The sequence below is a fragment of the Melitaea cinxia genome, chromosome 10 (assembly GCF_905220565.1).
Source record: "Melitaea cinxia chromosome 10, ilMelCinx1.1, whole genome shotgun sequence".
Taxonomy (NCBI): Eukaryota; Metazoa; Arthropoda; class Insecta; order Lepidoptera; family Nymphalidae; genus Melitaea; species Melitaea cinxia.
In genome coordinates, this window is record NC_059403.1 from 4,284,799 (window position 1) to 4,309,869 (window position 25,071).

The following is a 25,071-nucleotide window of genomic DNA, read 5'->3' on the forward strand; positions in this document are numbered from 1 at the left end:
TAACAACGTCAATACATGTATCTATGTATATAATAAAATCGTAACCTGCCTATATCTGTATATGTATTTAGGAAATACTAATTATTGTGGCCCTTATTATTGTGTTTGTTCTAGCATTATACATGATTCGGTTTTAACATTAACAATATACGAGATTAACTTAAAATCTAGCGTAGTTTTCATCTTGATACTTAGTCTAGAAGTCGATTTAGTACTCTCTAGTTTTGTACACGTGTCACAAGCAACATGAACCACGTTATTATTAAAATTTGCAGCTATAATAGTTTTTGGTTAAAACATGTTTTTGCTAACGTTTTTTTAAGTACACACACACAAACACACACACACACACACACACACAAACGTGTTTATTGTATACAGTGTTTATTGAACTATCTATCGCTGACGGCTTACTCAATTTGGTTTTTATTCAGTCAAATAGCTAGCAATTCATTACCGAAAGGCGTTTTAACACAAACAATTCAATTGAATAGGTTTGTAAGTAATTTATTCGAATCGATTCATCTAGTCCAATTTTTGAGTGAATAGCGCCGACAGCCCACAAAACTTTGATCTGCTGAACAAGTCCAAACGTAAAATTAAACGAGTACGGGATGAAGACTTAACGATTTTGCGACTAAAAGCCCTCAATTTATTTCTAGCTATGAATAAATTGAGTATAAATATGAAATATCCCTATGTTGTAAAAAAAATCAGTTTCTAACGTTTTTGAATACCATGTTGAACAAATAATAAGTGACAACAGTTTGTGTGTGCTTGTATGTAGTAATATTTTTTTCTTACAAGTTATGAAACAATATAACTAAATAATAGCTTGTTGAAATAAATAAATAAGGAAGACTTCTTACTTACTGGACCGCTTCATAGGCCGGGGTTTGTTGATTTTTCCAACGTGTTTTTGTATAGAAATTTTTAAACGACGACATTTTTACGTTAAGCCCAATAGATGGCGTTGTCAACTACGTATTAAGTTTTAGGGACAAAAAATGAACGATGTCATTGGTAGACTACTAAAACGTTATGCTATGACATGCAAAAGTAAAGCAGTAAAGATACATAGAGGGCCATAAATGATTCAGCCTGAAACATCCCATGGCATACGAGTCTTTCTCGATGTAGACGAAAGATCAGAACTTAATCTGCTACGCTGCTCCGCTGCGGGTTATACATCCGATATTACCTACTATGAGTAACGATCGCTATCAAATGTCTATGAACACAGCCGGGACCGACAGCTTAACGTACTCTCTGAAGGCAAGTTGGGGAGACCCAAACAAAAATAAATATGCACCGCTAACCAACCTGCAAACCTGCAACTGCTACACCAGAGCGGTAGAGCGTAAATAGTCTTTGAATTATGTATAATAACTTCAAAAAATACTCGTAATAGCGAGAATAAATCTAGAATTCATAGCCTAAATCTAAAAAAATAAAAATTGAAAAATCTGGCGACAAGCTTTTTTATGATATAAATTGTGAAATGCAAGTTGTAACAAAATTATGTGTTTGAATAACTCAAAATTTCTGTGCATTGAAATAGAAACTTGTTTTTAACTTTTTCTGTAGTTTTAAATTATAATATTATAAAGTGTGAAGCGTTTTTATTAGGGTTTATTTAATATTAAACGTATGAAGTACCCAAGTAAAACTTAGACTAGCTGTTAACAAAGTAAGTTAGAAGAACAAGAGAACTCATTTATCAAACATGAACTCTTTATAATATAACTAGCTGACCTGGCGAACTTCGTATCACCTTATTTTTTTCTGAAATATAATAATAACATAATATATCAAAATAAAATATAGCCTATCTTTTAAGTTGGATCAAACTGCACACGGTGTGCAAATTTGACTAAAATCGGTTAAATAGTTTAGGAGTCCATTGAGGACAAACATTGTGACACGAGATTTATATATAATTATTAAGATCACAATTTCGTACTTTATACCGAATACTAAAAAGAAATCCAGGACACTTTCTGATGATTGATCATATTTAGTGCCAAAAGTTTTTGTAATATTATTTTTTTTAGTTATAATATTTTTTAATTTTATTTTGTAATAATATTATTTTTACAAGAATACTTTATATATAAAACACACTATTAACAGACATCAAAGAAGGAGGAGGTTTCTCAATTCGACCGTATATTTTTTTATGTGTTCGCGAATAACATCGTCGTTTATGAATCGATTTTACTGATTCTTTTTTTGTTAGAAAGGGGATATCTCAAGAGTGGTACCATGATAAGAAAACTAGGACCTGACGATGGTGTACTAGAGAAATCTGCGAAAATTATAGTGGAAACTAGTGCGTTTGTTAATTTTTTCGTTCACTTACATTGTATTACTTGTCGATGTAATCGAAGTCCGTTTTTTTCGTTTGCTAGCAAACACAAGTATTTATAATCATTATACACAAGCCAAAAGTGAATATTTTGATAATTAATCCACTTCCTCGAGCGATTAATATTGATCTAGATGCTCCCTACCTATTGCAAAACTTGCTGTCCTTAATAAACATATTAATCTACACCCATAAAATTATTATTGAACGTGTGTTTATTTATAATACAAGTTTATTACTCAATAAAATAATAGGAACTGTATGATGACAGATAACAATATAGTTATAATATTTTCGTTTGATTAAACAACACGTGTGTGTGGCGTTGGTTCAGCACGGTTATCGAGCGGTCGCTACAGAATGGGGATTATTTGAGAATTGTACAGGGTCACAAACTTTCGCTTCATGTACCTCAAATTATATTATTTGATTTTTATATTATTTGGTTATTTTTTGATTTTACCTGCGAGAGAAAAATGATGATGTCAAACATAAAAATGTTACTTAAATTAAAAATAATTGTACCTATATAATAAACAATAACTATATATACTTTAAAAAATTTCAAAATATTTTTAATACAATAATTATTTGAGTAGAAAGTTATATTCACCCGTTTTTAAAAATAAGGACAACAATTTTAAATGATTTTTTCATAATGCCGATGTAGAATAAATGATAAATATGAAATTCGTCGTAACAAAAAAAAAAGATTTTTCATTTAAAAGTTATTTTATGTTAAATGTAAAAAATTTCATAGATGCTTCCATACTTAAGAAATGTACGTAGCGCATTAAATCGCTAATTATGATTCATTTAAGACAAGTAAAATGCATAATTTAATTATTACGCCATTTTTAATCTACCCCTCAAGGTGTGCCTCAAGGTGGCGTCTTATCACCTCTTCTATTTGCCATTTTCATTAACAACATCACGAATAACATTTCTTCTCTCTACCATTTGTATGCAGATGATTTGCAGATCTATGCTCAGTCTGACCTCGAAAACTTGCCTGGGGCTATTACTATAATTAATAAAGATCTTGCTGCTGTAGCTGAATGGAGTCGCTGTTATGGTCTTAAATTAAATCCAGTGAAATCGCAAGTTATAGTATTGGGTAGTCGGGCTTTTATTTCGAGGATTGACTGGGCTTCTTTACCTCCGGTGCTCATCAATAACACTTCCATACCATATAGTAAGTGCGTTAAAAATCTTGGCGTTTACATGGACGAGAATATGAACTGGACAACGCAGATTAAAGAAGTGAGTAGAAAAATGTTTTCAACTTGGCATTCGTTAAGACGCTTACAATACATGCTACCGACTTCTACTAAAATTGCACTCGCGGAATCTCTTTTCCTGTCTCATCTCGACTATGCCGATGCGTGCTATCCTGACCTTACTGAGCAACAACTGACAAAACTTGAGAGGCTCCAAAATTTAGCTATTAGATTCGTATTTTCTTTGCGAAAATACGATCACATATCCGATTTTCGTAAAAAGCTCAAGTGGTTGCCAATCCGCTTTCGCCGGAATTCTAGAATGCTGGCGCTGCTTTACTGTGTGCTTAAAAGTCCCCGGGCCCCTGAGTATCTAAGAGAAAAGTTTGTAGTGCGTGAATCTGACAAGGCACTGCGCTCGAATGATACAACTACGCTGTATATACCTATCCATCATACTGCTTTCTACAATTGCTCTTTTACAGTGCAGTCAATAGTTCTGTGGAATGCTTTGCCTAAAACTATTAGGGAGGCTAAAACTCTTACATCATTTAAGAAGCTACTAAAAGATTTTTACCTAAATTGTTAGTGAAAAGCTGGTCTGTGTTAGTAAGTTTACTCGTAGTTATTCGTAAATGTGCTGTCGATAATTATTCAATATTATATTTATGATTAACTATTATCTACTTCATAATTAATGTAATAGGTATGTATTTATTTGTGTATATATTTTACGATAAAGCATAATGTAATGGGTATGTATTTATTTGTGTATTTAACTGTTTATATATTTATAATATATACTATTTATTTATATATTATATATATAATGTAATGGGTATGTATTTATTTGTGTATTTAATTGTTTATTTTGTGTAAATCGCTTACCTAGCGATAAGACCGCCTTTGTGCATAGTATTGTTTTGCAAATTTTATTTTTAAAGATGTATGTTATGTAATATGCACAATAAAGTATATTTCTTCTTCTTCTTCTTCTTCTTCTACCCCTTAAGGTACAACATAATTGCAATCTGAGCGCCGACATTAATAATTTACGATTCAATTAAGATATTGTAGTAGCTAATTGACTCCAAGTACAACACTACAACATTAAGTTTGACTATATCTCGTAACATTCATATTTACATCTTAACTAGCTTTTACCCGCGGCTTCGCTTGCATTGAATTTTTTTTTTTAGTAAAAAGTATCCTATCTTACTTCTGATACGTGCAAGAATATGTGTACAAAGTTTCATGATGATCGGTTAACTAGTTTTCGCGTGAAAGCGTAACGAACAAACTTACATTCACATATATAATATTAGAAGGGATAGCTTTCCGCCCGCCTTTTTGTCTACGTGATTTACTAGATTTTAGCTGTTCCGCTTTTTCCCATCGAAATATGTCAATCACTGATAATTCAAAATTCTACTGGGGAAAAAATGTTTAAAAAGTAAAGTATTTTTGAATTTGTCCATAACAACAAAAATAAAAGAAATTAAGTCGACACATATACTAATTTTAAACAGAAAAAATAAATCGTGTAATCGTAAATTTTCGTAAAATCGTGCCGTGGCATTTCATTACAAATGTTGCTAATATTTCTGAAAATGTAAATTAGTTTCAATATATTTATTCGCTGTGTTTGAGTAAAAAAGTACTAGCACTTTATTTTTAAGATTGAACTAAAAAAGTTTGAAAAGTACTTGCTACTGCTACAGTACTACTATAGTACTAGAATTTAAGAAGTAGCTACTAGAAAGGACTTTTTTCTTTTTTAGCGATTCTATGAAATTTCGTATACAATACTTAGTTCAAATACACGTGTAGATAATCTGTAACCTTATATCTTTACCATTTGTAATTTTCCAATACCATTAACAGTAATGTTTAAGTAACACGTTGCAGTTACTGCAGTGTTTATTGACCCGTAATTACACACGCCGTATACTGTGACTTACGGCTCGTAACATATTGGTAGAGAACGACTGAGGCTTCTACAAATTGAACGTTGGTCATTGAAATAATTTCTTGCTTTGAACGTTAGTAAATTAGTTTCTATAGAAATGGACTATTTTAATTTTACATTTACATTGCAAATTACAAGTTTATAGAACAGAGGATATAATTATGTAAAAAAATTGTGTAGGAAGAGTGCAAAAGGTCCTATTTTATTTTGAGGTGAAACGTCGGAAATCGTTTGTCTAAGTATCCGCGATTCGTTAAAATGGTTTTCCCATCAAGGAAAAAGATTTAGCTCCACTTTACATTGGTGGATGGATATTCTTAAATATATTGAATCTTCTGCAGAAATACAAAACTTTCCTGTCTGTATTTTATTTCATCATAAAGACTTGTCAGTATATGTACCTTAAAGGAAATTTTGGATAGAAAGGTGTGTAAAAATATTTTTGTTACATTAAACATTATCGTTAGTTATGCAACGATTAACATTGTTTGATTTTTTCTCATATATAAAATAAAATTCTCCGTGAAAAGGAATTTTAGTATGAGTTTGAGTAAAAATACGCTTGACGCCATATTGGCGCAACGATCACAGCAATGGATTGTGCCGGTTGCGCTGCCGGTTGCGGGTTCGATCCCCGCACACGAGAAACATTTGTATTGGCCATACAGGTTTTTACCGTAATCTGGGTGTTTGTGCATTCCTTGTGGGTCTCCCCACCGTGCCTCGGAGAGCACGTTAAGCTGCCGGTCCCGGTTTTTATCATGTACACCTAATAGCGATCGTTATTCATAGTAGAGAATATATTCGCCAACCCGCATCGGAACAGCGTGGTGGATTAAGCTCTGTTCCTTCTCCTACACGAGGAAAGAGACCTATGCCCAGTACTGGTATATTACAGGCTGAAGCGAGTAAAAAAAAGAGTTTGAGTAAGAAAAATATGTTGCGTCGATTCTTTTCTCGAAAATGTGTTCTTAAAGTCCATGTTTCAAAATAGATTATAGGTCGTGGTATTAGATTTTAAAATTGCTAATAAACCCTAGGTATGGTTAAAGTCCTCGATTGAAAATGAATCTACTTATTGAAAATTGCAACTAACGCATATTAATAAGTTTTGAAGTGTATTCCAAAGTTGATATTTCATTACCAAGAAATATTAATGTTTGTTAAACAAGGTAAATTTATAAATAATAATATTGGTTACGTTAGGACAGAATTTATTGAGATCACTATACAAAAAAAAAACTGTCTCCATACAAAAAAATGTAACTTTTACACTAAACCTGTTTTGAAATTCAGTTTTTTATCGTTGTCAGCACAAATTTAACGATATGTCTCCATATATTATGATGCATTGAATTTTATCCACGTACTCGGTTCAACTAATGGCTACTCCAGTTGCTATGTAGGTCTACATGCATTGACGTAACTTCATTTAGTGTGAATTATCTTCTAAGGCATTTCGGACTTTTAACTTTCCATATTCTACCAGCGTTTTAAATGCAAAAGTTTTTGGAAATCGTTGGTTGTATGGTTGAATTCACTAGATGTTTTCTACTTTTTCACACAGAAACTACATATCCGGTTGCATCACACTACATACACACCTATTTCTTTATTTCTCGAAATTCTCACGGGATCGGGGTTTTACGAGAGTAAATTTGCGTGATGCTTTATCAGGGACATAAAAAAGTTTGAACCAAGTTTGGAAAAATTGTTTAAGCAGTTTGACTGCGGGATCGAGAGTATCAAACGATTATAACTTGAATTTGATAAAATATGAAATAAACTTATATCGCTGACACAAAATTTAGTATTTGACAACAGGTATCGTTATCGGTTCGTAATTTACACTTAAATACACTATTATTGGTCACCTGACTTCATACAACCAGACATCAATCGTCTACATACGTCTACTACATTCAATTTTTGTTCTCTTGTTACAACAAAACTCTTAAGTTTTGACTATTTTTTCATTGTCTGCAAAAAAGGCAAAATACGGGTTTGTGGCTTGTAACATACAGACTGTAATTAGAACCAGGCCTAATCTGCAAGAGTCTAGCACATGGTGCCTTGATTGGAAAAGAAGACCCATAGAAGATTGCAGTACCAGCTGGAAATATTCTTTGGGAGAAGTAATATCAAGTTGGAGAGAGTTGGGTGTATAGATATACACAAACGATCCATTGGCATAGTAACTCATATCAGCGTATATTTCACTTAGATGGTATGCAAATGTACTAACTTATTTCCTAACAATATGAAGGACGATGGATCCAATATTTAAAAAAAAAAATTGCTAAAGCTAGTATGTTTATTGACAAAAGTTATAGGCCATAAAACATCATGCCTACCTTACAAGTTCAGGAAAAGAATCATAAAAAAGGTAATCTGCTAAAAAAGCATCGAACGTTATATCCAATAATCATAAAAGTATATATTATTTAAATCCATTTATATTTTAGCAGAAATCAAGTACGATGTGGCAAAATTTTCAATGAACACATGAAAAGCATACGTTTAAATATTTAATCACACGTTAAGTTTCAAGTCATTATCTGAAGCGACGCCCTTGCTCGCGACATTTCTTAGCATTAACATGAACGCAACGAGGCGGGGATAAATTAGATTATAAATATGTATTCTAAATGACTGTAGACCCATGCATATTTAATATAAAAGAAATTTTGCTTAAAAACAATCTACTTGAAGGTAACATCTTTGCTCGAAAGCTTATGTAAAAATTAAATTGATAAGATTACTGTTATACTTCTACTTCTACTTGATGTTTTATAGCCTACATTTCCTATGAATGATGAAGATTTCAATAACTTCAGTAATTGTAAACTATAAAAACGGTTAACACTATATAAAGTTCATTTCAATCGCATTCAGCCTACAACATCCCACGGCTAGGCAAAGGTCTCTTTCTCCATGTAGGAGAAGTATTAGAGCTTAATCCACCACGTTGCTCAACTGCAGGTTGGAGGATATGTTCCCTTCTATTAGTAAAGATCGCTATTAGGTACTTATGATAACAACCGGGACAGACGGCTTGACGTGCTCTCCGAGGCATGTTCATTTCACACACGATGTGTTAAGGAATCTCACTGGGCGTTATCTGAAAACACACGTAACACAAACAAACACTCGATCGCGAAAAATATCTGTATGCCCTGTACAAACATTACAGAAGACATTGGATATCTTCCAACATATTCATTCCTTCTCTGCTCTCTCCTGTTTCTTCCCGTCTAATTTTATTGCGTATTCTCAGTAATCCTTATAACGTAATACTAATATATTCATTAATATCTCGACTTAAAATAAGTTTCATAGTTACTGCAACTTATTTCCAAACGTTGTAACTCTATGTTCTTTGAAGCATTATGATATATAGTCACTTTACTTGTTTCGCCAATTTCGAGAGTTACCTTTATCAACCAACTTTCTACTCTATTCCAATAGTTTCGATTGGCTTTCATACGTCCTATTGGTGTACCTGGAATTAGAGGATTAGATTTTTTTTGGACATTAAAAACACGCTGAATTCCTTAATTTGTATATTTTATTTTTGTATACTACTACTTGGGGAGGCCTATGTCCAGCATTTGACTGCAATAGGCTGAACTGACTGACTGACTACTAGAGAAGTACCTACTCATGTTGATTGATTAATTCTACCTGTTACATCCCACGATTGGGCATAGAACTTTTTTCCATGTAGGCGAAGGGTCGTAGCTTAATCTACGAGGCTACTTCACAGCGGGTTACCGGATATATTCCATACTATGAGTAGTAATCGCTATCAGGTCTATCATATAAGGTGAAACAGGTACCAACAGCTTTAAAAGCTCTACGAGATGGATTTTGAAGAAGATATTCAATTTTTAATGCTCGCAACTCTTTTAAAAAAAGAAAGAAAAGGAAAGAGATTTCGGATTCATCCGATCAATAGAGAAATATATTATATATTATATTGTTTATGTTTTAATAATAAATAACATTATATTGTCGTACAACTTCAATTAAGTCATCCATTTTTAAGAGCCAAACAAACTATTATTTTACAATTTACGCCGCAATTATACACTGTTCACATTAATCTGACGTGTCGTGATGACGCCGTTTTAGCACCCCCCGCAACCCGCTTATCTGACGCGAATCGAGATCGGTTCTGATGCGACACATCAGAAGCCATCACGACATGACACAACACATAAATGTAAACGTTGTCATATAAAATGTATGCTACCGATTCTGTTCTGATGCGACACGACACGATATGTCATTCAAATATAAATCCGCCTTTAATCTTACTTTGAAATACAGGAAACATGTCTAATCATGTAGAAGCAAAATCGAACACGTCTCAATTTAATGTGTCAATGCATCTGACAAATTCGAAATTCAGTTATTCATTGATCGCTTAACTTCATAAATTGAACTTGGAGTCGGTAATATTACTATTTGGTATAGACAGTTATGTACATATAATTACGTATTATATTACATATTATAAATATATGTTACTATATTTTTATTCATCCCCTTGCAAACTTTGAACTTCGTAACGCCATTTTATTTTTATAACTTTCTTTTATAAAAATCTTGTAAGTTAGTGTGTGTGTGTGTGTAAGTTAAATATGTAATTAGCGTAAATACATCCCAAAAATACATGTGGAATAAAAAAATCACATGATTTCACTTATAGTCTATCTTGAATAAACCCGTATGAAATATATTATAAATCAAGTGACAAAATATTTGGAAGCATTGTAAGAATAAATTCAAAAGACTTTGTAAAACCTTTTCTAATAAACTATTTTGCACAAATTTTGGGCAATGTAACAGTATTCTGTTAGCACTAGCAGAAATCAAACATCACAAATCCATTTCACTCACAAATCGGAACTAAAAATCCTTTTCACTTCTACATTTTCAATAACTTCAACCAAAAAACGTGACAAATGGTTAGTTTTATAAATGGGATTCTCATCGATTTTCATTCGATCGTTAATAATGATTCGTTTCACGTGTTTCGCGTCAACTAGCACTCGTATTAGGTACCGAGAGAAAATCCAACGTTTCATTTGCGAAATAGAAAGAAGAATTACTGAAATATGGCACCCAATGTTTACGGGCTTGGAGCAAGTCGTTCATAATGAAATCGGAAAAGCTTCATTTTCGCACATTAACCTAATGAACTCCTCTTGGAAGCGTTCTTCGGTTGTCTAACAGTTCATTTGTAGTGATAATTTATCTCCCTAGACACGAGTATGAATAAAAAAGTAAATACTTCGTTATTTCTTACTTATATTATATACAAGCTATTATATTTATACATTTATTATTATATTATTTTTGTGGCAATCTCTTTAAATTTAACCTAAGCCATTAGGCACCTTCGTGACTCGGAGAACACGTAAAATAAAGTTATATAAACAAAATTACAGTTAACTCTTGCTTCGGTCAACAATCAATCAATCAATTTAATTAATATATGATAATTGTATTCATTTAAATCAATCGTCATCTACAATAAGTTCAAAAATGTATTTGAACTTCTGTAGATGAATGAGAGGTATACAGGAGAGTGTAAAATAATAGTAGGAAGTAAAAAATTAAACATCTTTTCTTTACGTTTGGGTTGAATTTATCCTATGATAGTAGATGTTAATTTATTTATCTAGTAAGTAATCATCCAACTCCTAATGAAGTAAACTGACGGATGGAAACGAAAAATAGACACAATATTCTTTATAAAAAAGAAGCCTTCGCACGGCAGCCATCGACAAATATTTACCGAATACCGACTAACGCCTCAGGAAAGCACAAAAATTTACCAAGAATTTTTATATTACGCGCCCTTTGGATATTACAAATTTCGTTCTTCCTATCAAGAAGAGAGATTGATTTTATGTTTTATTTAACGTCTATTTAATATGGCATGATAATACTTAGTTATTGCTTTGAATTTTATATAACGTAGTCTAATAAAAGTAGTCTAAGTTACTCCTTCTTATATCAGCTGCTATCTGCTTGTAAAAGTCCCGTCAAAATCAGCCCAGCCGTTTCAGAGATTAGCTGGAACAAACAGACAGATAGACAGACAGACAAAAATTGTAAAAAATGCTATTTTGGTATAAGTACTGTGTATCCATATCCATATACATTTAGTAAAAAGCGGTTATTTTAATATTACAAAGAGAACCTTCAATTTTATTTATTTGTATAGATGGTGTGCTATTTTAATACGATAAATGTTATCGCAAATTGGTCTGAATAAATCAAGGTCGTTATAATTCAGCCTGTAACAGCCCACTGCTGGGCCACTCTTCATGTAGGAGAAGGATTTGTTGTTGTTATCGTATTCGCCTGATAGCGATCGTTACTCATAGCAGTGCAGGGGAGCAGCGTAGTAGATTAAGCTCCAATCCTTCTCCTACACAGGCGTCAATAATATTTAAAATATTATTTTTTATCTGATTTACTATAAACGCATTCAGTTTTATCTGAACTTGCTTGAACTTAACCACTGCCAAAAAATAACACAAAAATCGAAAAATAATTCATAAATCATGTGGTCTAACTCTTAGTAAATATATTTATTTGCGGCTGTTGTTGTTGGTGTTAATTTATAAGCTAAAATTTTCGTTCTATTTGGGCGTTCCGTATGGCCCTGTGATTATATTAATTATTATTACTTTTACGGAAGGTAGAAAATGAATGCAATATAGTATTAAATCCACAACTAATTTTAATTTACATTTGATGCTTAAATACTATATAAATATTCCGTATTTCACAGAAATATTAATATCGACATCCGATAAAAACGTCCTAAATTTTAAAGACAGTTTCAATATTTTACGATCTGAATAAATTTCAAGGTGATTAGGAAACTCTCCTATGATATTTTCGCTTCCTTGCTAAGTCCTCTCAAAGACTCCTCAAATTTGATTCTTAATACATATATTTTGTAAAGCCTCTAGGTCACGTATTTGCTAGTCGCTTCCGATTTATAAAAAAAAATGATTCAATTGAAAACTATATTATACTTGGCTGATAAAATTAAACTACGTTTTTGAAGGTACATATTTAGATTTCGACTGAAGATTTCAGTTGTGACCATCGAAAGAGTATGAGAAGCGACATAATGCGAGCAACACGTCAAGCGTAAATAAATTAAGCTGACAACGTAGGACAGGGTCATTAATTTGACATATTATTTAATATTTAAAGTGTATCTTGTCGCTATATAGCCATGCTTATGTTTGCTGCTCACCGAAGATAAAAGTTACAATCTGATTGTCTTTTGGACATACAATATCATGCCACCAAAATTTAGTTAAACTGTAAAAACCAAGGAATTTTTAAATCGATGCGTATTTGAGCGTAACAAGAATAGAAAAACGTGAATCCGATTCACTTTTTTTTTGCTAGTTCTTGTTATATGTTTTTGTTTAAACCTGTTTTAAAACTCTATAAATCAAACAGTTTGTGTACTAGTTTAGAACAAAATATTACCAATAATTGTAATTACTTAATTGTAATTTAATTTAATAATTGTAATTACCTTTTCTACATCTTTACGTAACTCTATGATCAATTCTGTCACTATCTCTACTGCTAGCAGCCTATTTCTATAAATTAAATCCTTTGTTATTCGATTCTAATCAACCAAACAGCCTTTTTACAGTTCTAAATGTAATATTGTTTCAGAAATAACCCAGAGTCAGCTTCTCTGTCGGGGAGTGTCTACTCATAAAGTATGCGGTCTAAAAGCTCACACGCCTCGTATCTCCTTCATCAACAAGGACGAACCAGATCCTCATGAACTTAGACGCAAGTCGGCCAGTAGCCGACTTGGCAGTTCGCCGAGGTCGAGCATCGCTAGTGAGGACAGGGGTGATGGACTTGTGCTTAGGTAAGTTTGTGGTCAAGTTACTATTGATTTATACTAAGTTAATGATAACAATACAATTGTGTCAATGATGCCTTATAAATTAAATATTTTAGATAATAGTCTTAATAAAGAAGACGATAAACGTGAATCTACCTGGTGAGTGACTGGATATAGGTACAAAAATAAGATAAAGTGTGTTGAATAAACGTGCGAGGACCGTGAAAGCAAGAACTGGTATCAAAAATTAGATATCGCTAACACAGTCTCTGACTGCTAAATATCTAACAAAGAAAGTAAAAAAACAAAAATATTTTTATCGCTTATACAATCTTGTACACAATGACAGGATTTATTGACAAGCCTTATTAACCATTTTCGAGTGTATTTGAAGTGACTAGTAAGTAAATTTTCGTCATAATAATTTAACTGACCTAATAAATTAACTGACCTAATAAATTAACTGACACTTATTGACGGCTGCAATTGAATCTTCAATTGTGTTAGGCACCTGCCCATCGATCGTTATCTTGATATTATACTAAATTATTTATTATTAATTCTCGACACATTTAACGCAAAAGACTAACTCAGACCACAACTAAACAACAACTTAAACCTGATTTCAATCGCAATTATTATTAAAGTAACAATTGACAATTGGCATTGAAAGTATTTGTCAGATCTCAATTAAATTTAAATAGAATCACATGACACGCAACACCTTTCGATTAAAAAATCCTCGAAATCGGTCGACCTAATCAAAAGTTCTGACGTAACATACGTAAAAAAATACAATTAAATTGAAAACCTCCTCCTTTTTTTGGAAGTCGGTTGAAAACAAGTTGTATGTCAGCTTATGATGTTTACAATTTTCTTTAGCGTGACCTTTTAGAACAGCAAAGACTTGAGCAAATAAAATACCTGTCACTCAAAGAAATTTGTCACAGGTAAAAAATGTCCCTTACAAAATCTCGTAAAGTCTAGGCTTCCAATTTGGTTATATAATCTAAACTCTAAAGACACCGTTAACAAATCTTTCGAAAGAACTTTGTTTAATCTTGATAAAAGTTTTTTTATAAAAAATACGTACTTCAACAGAAAAACGTATTTAATATCTCTAATATATTATTCTGGTCTGCCTTAGAACTAATAGCTTGAATATACAAAGAAATATATGACTATCCCATTGGCGCAGTTTGTTGTGACTCTGCTTTCGGGGTTGTGGGTTCGATTCCCACCCCGAGTCTGGGTGTAATAATATATATATTATTATTTATATATGTATTTTTATCGAAAAAAAGATGAAGCTATACCAGTCGGCTGTTACCTATAACCTATTACACAAGGTACACAAGCATACTTTAAGAACAGATGACCGTGTGTAGATATTTATATAATATTTAAAATGTATTTAAAATAAATCTACAGCTTTATATCTATAAGATAGTAGAGCATTAACAAATACTATTTTTTTTTTTGAGGGCAACAAAAACACGGGAAACCATTTATTTCAATGAAATAATGATGTAAAAAAAGCTGAAGAAAATAATAGACAAAAAAAAAACTGACGATCGCATCTAGTTAGAAGCAAATATGTAAGCAATGCAGTTACATAGCTACTGGTTCATTGATACTATATATTTTGGACGTATTGACTTAATTTGCCGAAACATTGACGCAACGTAATATATAGGGCACACACGTAATTATAAATAATAATAAATAAACGCTTCACACGGCCTCTAGTAGGATTTTCTCCTGTGTTGGGGGTCCGAAAACACACACAATACACAAGCACAAACGCCCAGACTACGACAAACATCTATATGGCACATACAAATATCTGTTGTGAGCGGGAATCGAACCCGCGACGGCCATATTTAAATAACTCACTATAGACGGCGCCACGGTCACTTAGAACCGTATTTAAAATTATCATATCAAAACTTTCAATCTAGTGGGTACATCGTTCCATAGCTTAATTCGCTAAAGCACCGACACGGTCAGTCGGAGATGCAGATTCGATCCCCGCTAGAACGATCGATTTTTTGATATGATATTAAAAACTGTTTAACTAATTTCTGTCCAAATTAATGTAATGAACAACATCGCTCAAAAATTGAAGAACTTTTAAATATTTCGACCACTTAAATGAAAAAAAAAGGGTATTGGTATTAAGTTTTAGTTTATAATGTAGATTAAAAAAATAACATTAAGTGAAAGGACATGAATTAAACAGCAGTGCTGAAGACACGTAGGCTAATCTCTCTGAGAACGTCCACGTTTTAATTGGGACTTAAACGACCTGGCGTGAGTTAGGAACTAGATACGAACTACATAAATATGTATATACCCTTGAACTAGTTACATCGTTATGTAATTATCTGGTTAGGTATAAACCAGGAAATTTATGCCTCGTAGAATTTTATATATTAATGCAAGTAAGTGAAACACTTATTTTATTAAATAAAAAGAAGAAAATGAATATTTTATAGAATTTCAACGGAATGTGATTTTTTTTTAAATATTTTGTTGTAAATTAAAACATAAAACCTTTTTTATAAATAAAAAAATACAGAGACATTAAATTTATCCTAATTGCCTTTTTCTAAAAAAATCCAAACAAAGCAAAACAACAATTTCACAGATTGCTTTAAAAATTTAAAACTGTTATGACCAACTGGATCATGTAAATATATTAAAAAAGTAAAGTATTAAAATCTTACGAAATAGAATTATCACTTGTTTATTTTTAGTCTTTATTTAAATATAGTAACCTGAAGTACAATTCAAAATAATAATAAAAATTTGTTATATGACATACGTTATATGATAGAATTAATACTTAATTATATAGGGTTTACCTACGTAATCCAACTACTTAAAGTCTTCTCCCAACAAATAAGGCAAGATTCAATCTTGCAATGACTATCCTTCCGCAGCTAGAGTAGACCTGAACTCTAACAATGGATAAGGACTAAATATCATTAAACCTTCATACAAGCATTTAAAACTACTCGTATTTCTATGTAACGACAGTTTATTCGGCACATCTATATTGACTTCACTTGCCTTGATTTTTCCCAAAAAGTTTTAATTTTGTACTTCACCAAGATATCAAAGTTATACTTACATGTCAAAGCGACTCCTGAAAAGGATATTTTTTTTTTTTACATACAAGTAGGTCGACAAACAAGCGTACGGCTCTAATACCAGAAGCATCGTAAACACGTTGCCGACCCTACCCCTAATCCCCCAGGAACTCTGGTCACCTTACTCACCACAAGATCACAACCCTGCTTACGTGCAGTATTATTTGGCTATGATTTACTGTAAGGTCGAGGTATTTCTCCAGTTGGGCTGCTCCAGATTTTGAGCAGGATATTACTTGCTGGGCCCTACCTCAGTTAAACTAATAGATTCTAACAAATTAGTCATAATTAATATAAGTTTTGCTTTATATATACAGCTATACCTATGCATGATAAAATCCCACAGAAAATTTCACAATTGCCAGAAAATAAATTTATCAAATCGGCGGTACCTTTACTTCAAACTATAATTCATTAATTAAGAAAAATATAACATTCATTTGTAAAATAATGATTAAAATGTACTTTTGGAGCCTATAAAAATAATTTTTGTTTTGATTTTGATCTTGAGCCCTAATATAGTATGTAGTTTTCGAATGCTGGAGACGTATGTGATGTGCATCAATTGAATTTGTATACATAATAACACTTCTTGTGGAAAATCTTCACAACTGCAGGCTTGATCTTAGTTCGTAAAAAGTACCTTTGAAGGTCAAAAGTAAGTTAGACTACGAAATAATATTTGCATAACATTTTAAATAATGGAAAATTTCGATTTCACTAGGGGTCATATTACCAATCCAATGATGAAATTTCATATTCAATCTTCGCAACATTCCTCAGGTGAAATGTCATGAAAGCAATTTTGTCGCTTTAAGCCACCTTTTCTTAAGTTAACGGGGACAAATCCTAATACATACTTATTGATTCGTATGAGAAAATCATATTAAAAACCTTTTGTTTGTATTATTTTATTCTAAAGAAAAATCTCAGGTATTTTATGGATTGCATATTTTATTATATTATATATTATATTACATTGCATATTGCATTTTCCACCTATTTATTTTTAATTTGTTTTTTACTAATGCTGCTTTCATTCAATGAAAATATAAAATATTATAGCTCTTTATAAAGATAAAGAATATAATAATAAGAAACATTTAATTATATTTGGGCGGTTTGCTTTAAGCATGTCAACTCACTGTGTCAGGTCAAAATAATTTGAAAAATATACGAGTATATATAAATTTATTTTATAATTTGTATTTAACGTAAAAAGATAATCACCAAATGTATACAATTCTATCGTACAATATCCATTAAAATAAATTTAATACATCATAAACATTATTATATTGCTTAACAAATAGTCCTCAAAAACATTTCACTGGTGAAACCTCAAAAATCTCAAGCTCAAATCTTACAAAAAAAAAAAAACATTTTTATGATATTTAAAGTCTAATGTAATTTTACTGACAATGTTAGAGAAGTTTATTTTTTAAATGAATAATACATGTACTAATTACTAATTTTGTCCCTCAATTTTACGCACAATCCCTTGGTCTTATTTAAAATGGACTCAATAACATTTAATACATTAAAAAAAAAAAATCTTCATTTCTTTTCCAAGATATTAAAAAACTAGCAACCCGGCTGCGCACAAGTATTTAACAAAAATTTTAAAATAATTTTTTCCCTAATTTTTTTAAAATATAATATAGCCTATGTTACCCGCGGATAGTGTAGCTTCCCAACAGTGAAAGAATTTTTCAAAACGATTCAATAGTTTCAGAGCCTACTCAATGCAAACAAACAATCAAATCTTTCCTCTTTGTAATATTAGTATAGATGAAAAAAACTAACCACGGGACTGTCTGTTAAAAGGCTCATTTAAGAATTTACTAAATATGGCAGCGGGGAAATTAACAAAACAAACCAAACATTACTTCTGAATGTTGATCAGTCAACGCTTCTGAGCGAATATCCGACGGATATAAATGATTGATGGAACTGGTTATGATCGGTGTAAAATCATTGACGTGCAGCCGCATACCTCTACATCAAACTTACTGCTACGAACATTAAAGAACCATAGGCTCTCAAACATTAATTTCATTTTAAGAGATCATATCCCGACCCCCATGGTCCGGTGGCCCTGCTATCTGCTCCGGGTGTTGTGGGTTCGATTCTCACACCGAGTCTGGTTGTATATATTATGTATATGTAGTTTATCGAAAAAAAAAATGTAGCTATACCAGTCGGCTATTACCTATAACACAAGCATTAAGTTGCTTACTTTAGGAACTGACGATTGTGTGTGTATGTTGTAAATATTTATTTATTTTAACAAAATCTATTGCGATGCTTAAAGACTCTTTATTTAAAGTAAACATCAAAAACGTTTCCCTGACAGAGCTAATAGCTTGATTCATTTTCTTCGGAGGAGACACTTTAAATTCGTAGATATTACAACATGTATGCTGTGTGGTAACGGCAGTAAAGAATATAGCCACCCATTCTCTTCCCGTGGGCGTCGTAAGCGGCAAGTAAGGGATAAAACAGTTCCAATGCCACTTTGGGACTTATAAAGCCGACCGATGGTGGGGTAACCATCCAACTACTGACTTCCAAATACAGAGGAAAAAGAGGGGCGGCAGCGTCTTTGGTGCGACAAAGCCAGTCCTGCCGGTCACCAACCCATCCGTCCAGCGTGGTGACTATGGGCAAAATACATGAGTCCCGCTATAATGTCTGGCGCGAATTTGGGGAAGCCTATGTCCAGCCGTGAACTGCGGTAGGCTGAAGTGATACAACATGTATATTTTTTTTAATATTGTGGGTACGATAGTAAAAAATATTAATAAACGATTATAAGAGTTTTTTTTTACAATTTTCTCTGTTTGAACGATTTTATTATCACATGGCCGTATATTATTTGTGCCCCAATATAATTTAGGTACCTTAATTGACTCCTTGCAGATCAACATCAACCATGGAGGTTATAATATTACTTTGAGAACTGCTGATTTACGGCCGAACCCAATATTCAATCTAAAGATAGAGATAGGTAGTTATCATCGACTGCTAATAACTAACTATCTATCCTTTGTAGTTGTCCCAATAATTCGCATAGGGGACTACTATCTCCAGTTAGCTGTAGATAGACCGGCTACCTGAGCTCTCCCTCACATTCCAGTATACGCAGCGTCACAGACGGCCTCGGTTATGTTACACAGATATTTTGTAGTATTTAAATTTGTCATACAAATTTTATTCATAGTAAAGTAATCTTGTTTTATAAAAATATGGACAAATTAATTTTTACACAGACTTTTTAATTTATAATAAGTGATATTATTTTAATATGGAGTGCATGGTAAATCTAGTAACGGAACGTTTTAACACGACAAGAAAAGACGCTACGAGGCCATTACGCTTTATTGAATCGTCGTTTCGTTTGAATTTGTATAATTTTTTTACAAATCAAAATTCAAATTATACAAATCATTGCAAATTATATAATGACTCACCAAATTGTTTGTTTTATTCACAAGATGAGTAAAGTAAGTATTATTTCACAAGAAACTTATTATTTTTATTCAATTAATTGTTGCAAAAGAGCAATATCACTTGAACTGCTACTTGAACTTGAGTCTGCCATTATTTTTGACTCGAAATTAATTTTATTTTAAACAAAGAAAACACTTTTGCAATTAATAAATCTTAGTTATCTCCCGAAAACTATAGATCGGATATTGTTGTTACTAAAGATAACCGACGTTACTGACAGATAGAACTATTATTATTGGGACGCTTAAACTGTCATTTTCATACGAACTGTTATCCCTGGTAAGCTATCCTCCCTCTCGTCGATAGATAGCTTTGAAGGATAAGATTGCCTATCGTCGACAAGTTTATTGGGTCAGTAAAATGAATGATAGATAGATGTTTCTGTCTCTAGTAGGACATAACCAGAAATAGACTGAATATTGGGTTCGGCCGTTAGACGACCGTGTTACATTTAACTGTGGTACATCGACTTCGTAAATTAAATAGAAATTTTACGGAATGATGACAGAGAAATTTTAAACAAACCTATGTTTTGTAAGAATACATAGGTAGGTAATGTATTATTTTGAATGATTAAAAAAAAGTATTTTATTGGTAACAAATTAAGGTACAATTCACACTTTTACAATTAAGGTGGTATAAAAAATGTATTTGTAATTAAAGTACAAATTAGACGTGAAGTGTACAGAGCAAAGTATTGTTAACAAAATAAAATATTCATGTATATCATGTAATGTATATGGTTCTGTATGTGTGTGTGTTTGTTGTGTCTGTGTGTGTGTGTGTGTGTGTTTGACTGAGAGAGAATATGTGTATTATAAACTTAATTTACATCCGCCTTAAGCAACAAAATCTGGACTTTTTGGTGCGTATAGTGCAAAGTCTTTGCCTTTCATTCACTTTGGTAAGTAACTCTCCATGGTGCCAAAAGACATAGAGTTCATAATAATAAAATATTTTTTTATACCAAGTGTGATTAAATTATTGGAAGTTCAATAGAGTACACCCTATTTATTGCTGAATTAGTAAAAAACAGAATGCGCTTTTAGCGCTGCGTCATATGAGAACCATCAGCAACAGCATTCTGAATGACGAGTCAAACAAACTGAATATTCTTAATTCTACTAACAATAACTACCATAGTTTATAAGTAAATATTTTTACCAACACACTAAAATTCTATGGATGCAAGAATCTGAAATAAACTATTTTTATTACTTTTTTTTTCTTTCTATTTAGTTAGAACGGATTTAACGGGTTTACAGGTTTTAAAATCTATAAAATAACATTATAATCAGTCTAGTAGAAAGCAGTTTATCCGTTATATGCGGCTTTCGTTTTCATGGTCGTGTACGTAATCACATTCGATCACAATCATCTTTTTTAGTAAAACGTAACGCTCTACACCAATTTTTTTTAAACACATATGTATACATATACGCTACATACACGGCATATATCCATTATTTTAATATTACAAACGGACACTCCAATTTTATTTATTTGTATTGATATGTATACTATGAACAATAAGTATAGAAATAATAATTGTGTTTGCTCGCAAACGAAAAAAAAACCGACTTCAATTACATCGAAGAGTAATACAACGTAGATCGACGAAAATATAGTCGAGTAACTACGCATTATCAAAGATTACTCAAAAAGTAGTTATCAGATCTCAATAAAATTTATATGACCACATGACAAACATCAGCTTTCGATTAAATTAAAAATTATTAAAATCGGTACACCCAGTAAAAAGTTATTCCGGATTTTCGAGAGTTTCCCTCGATTTCTCTGGGATCCCATCATCAGATCCTGGTTTCCTTATCACGGTACCTAACTAGGGATATCTCCTTTCCAACAAAAAAAGAATTATCAAAATCGGTACATCCAGTAGAAAGTTATGCGGTATAATACAACGTAGGTCGACGAAAAAAGCGTCAAGTAAAAACGCATTATTAGATATAACTCGAAAAGTAGTTGTTAGATCTCAAATAAATTTAAATGGGACCAATTGGCACACACCACCTTTCGATTAAAACAAAATTTGTCGAAATCGGTCTACCCGGTCAAAAGTTCTGATGTAACATACATAAAAAAAAAAAATACAGTCGAATTGAGAACCTCCTCCTTTTTTTGAAGTCGGTTAAAAATGTTGCATTGATTATGTACAAATTGCTATTTATGTATTTTTATATTTTATTAGATCGTCTATATTTTTATATCTTGAAATAAGATGGCATATTTTAAACAAAGCATGTACACTTTTATACCAAAGTTGCATTTTAATAAAAGGGCGCTACAGTAGCGAACATCAGACGAAGGTATTCTGGAAGAAGATGGTCTTTAAAATAATTGAAAACACGAACTCGTTACACTTTGAGAAACTTAAAATTGCAAAATAAGCGTGCTCTATAAAGAAAACGTACATCATTACATTATTTTGTTTTATTAAATAACTTACAGTAGTTAATGATAAAGCGTTATACGAGTATTTTATATTAAGTGTCAAAGATAGGGTAAATATAATAAAACATGTCTCTATTTTAATTAAATCATAATTATTTCATATTTAAGTTTTATTTTGTTTCCCTAATGGATTATACTTGCCTACCTTTTGTTTGTTTCTTTGTTGTTTTTCATTCACAAATATGTTATTTGATGAACTTTGGAACAAGTAGAGATATAAACTTTAAAATTTTACGGTAAAAGTTATAATTATATTGTTTGTGTGTTTTTAACCGACATCAAAGAGGAGGAGGGTTCTCAATTAGACCGTTTATATTTTTATGTGTGTTCGCAGATGACTTCGTCGTTTGTGAACCGATTTTTATGATTCGCTTTTTGTTGGAAAGAGATATACCCCAATTATGGTACCATGATAAGGAAACTAGGATCTGATGATGGCATTCTAGAGAAATAAAGAGAAACCCTGAAAAATCGTAGGTGTGTTGTGGAGTTTGTTACTTATGTTCGTCTACTATGTTTACTCGTATGACGTATAAGTGATTAGTGTAATAACTTATTCAATGTAGTTAAAAGTGTGTATTATGAATGAATAACTATAGATTTGAAGTAAGAAATGAGTGTTTCATTGAGCGTTTTCAATTGTGTTTTCAATTGTGAGCAGTCTTCCATGTGTTGACTAACTTTTATGACTGAATTTTTAACTGACTTGGTACAATATAATATTTTCAATTGTTTAATTATACTTTTTGTGAAGCTACTATCAGAATCTATAAAGAATCGGTAATAAACTCAACAAAGTTATTGTTTACATTATACTATAAAATTGCTACCTACACCCAGTGAAAAGTTATGCGGTATAATACAAAGTTGACGAAAAGATAGTCAAGTAAATACGCATTATTAGATATAACCCGAAAAGTTAGATAGCAATTAAATTTAAATGAGACCACATGACACGCACGACCTCTCGATTAAAAAATCATCGGAATCGGTCCACCCAGTCCAAAGTTAACATACATAAAAAAATATAATAGTATTGAGAACCTCCTCTTTTTTTAAAGTCGCTAAAAAATGGTGATTTATAAATCCTTTAAAACGTACTTGTTTCTAAAAAAAATTCATTTTGATGGTATGATAACTATCTACCATTACATAAGTGACTAAATACAGGCACTTACTATCTATTGCTGCGACATATTTTGCAAAAACTACGCATCTCTTTAATTTGGGTTTTATCTTTCTTTTTCTATTTCCGTTTTCAAAGAACAAGTTCTTCAATATGTCATTACTGTATCATCGACCTTGGCCCTTGAAAGATCGCTTGTAATTATAACGTTAAAATCAAGAGTGCCTGAAAGACATTTCAAACGAAATTTAAAATTGCCTTCAATTCACGCTCAGCCAAGGGCAAGGGCAAGTAAATTTTATCTCCTTAATAAATAAGCTGGCGACAATTTAGTGAGTGATCTTTACAAAGGCTTCTTTTTCAACTTTTTTTACCTGCGCTTTAAGGCTATATTTGGATTATTTCATATTTGGATTTGATATCGATTTAAGCCCAAACGATTCCCAAATGAGTCTTTTTCCTTGAATCCTTCATTTAATTTCCAACCGTATCCTTTAAAAGCAAGCTATTCGTCTAAAAGTAAAAGTAGCTATTAACATGTTATTTTGACTTACCCGTTGGCGTTATTCACAGTGACACTGCTTTCTGCTGCGAGGGTGGTTGGTTCGATTACCCCTCTCAATGTGGATGTAATACAAGTTTTTTTTTTATGTGTGTATTTATCGATAAATATGTAGTTTATCAGTTAACTATTACCTATGACATACGCATCTAGTTTCCATCTTGGACTTCTTTGTGTGTATGTTACAAGTTATGTCTAACTATTATTAATTGAAACTGATAGCTGTACATTGTACACTAACTGCAACAATTATCTAAGTCTCCATTTTTTACCTCTTATACCCAACCTGTTAAAATGGTACAACTCAAAACATACATAATTAGTTACATGATCCTTGATTCTCTCATAGTCCGATCATACACGAAAACTTATAATTTGATACCCTTTTTTATTTTTTGACATAATTCAAGATTAGTAGCCAATATGTGAGTATAATTTTATCGTTTTAACACGATTACTTTTCGTAAATAAGCGAATTGACCTAAAAATACAAATCTGTAACCTTATATAATTGTGGTAATATTTTGATTACGTTTTGTTAAATTGTTTCGAAACTAATGTTTAATTCAGAGTTCCATAATAAATTTGGAAAAAAAAATGTTTTTCAGCTTTGTCTCTAAATTCACTTCAACTATTATGCTCAGGATCACGGTTTATAAGAGAAAGAATGGAGATTTTTCCATTCACCCCGTCCTTTGGGAAATGATAATATATTTAATCAACTTGAGGTTTTTTCCAGGGTTTTTTTTCATTTGAAACTTTAGTTTACTGAAAAGTGCA

General features: G+C 31.9%; 1 protein-coding gene across 1 annotated transcript in view; it reads left to right on the top strand.

The window, feature by feature from the left end:
* LOC123657385 overlaps positions 1-25,071 on the top strand; it is a 217,165-nt gene that overhangs the window by 65,564 nt on the left and 126,530 nt on the right. The window contains exon 3 of the mRNA XM_045592938.1: positions 13,283-13,487. Coding sequence (XP_045448894.1) covers positions 13,283-13,487 — 205 coding nt within the window. The remainder of the gene's footprint in view (positions 1-13,282; positions 13,488-25,071) is intronic.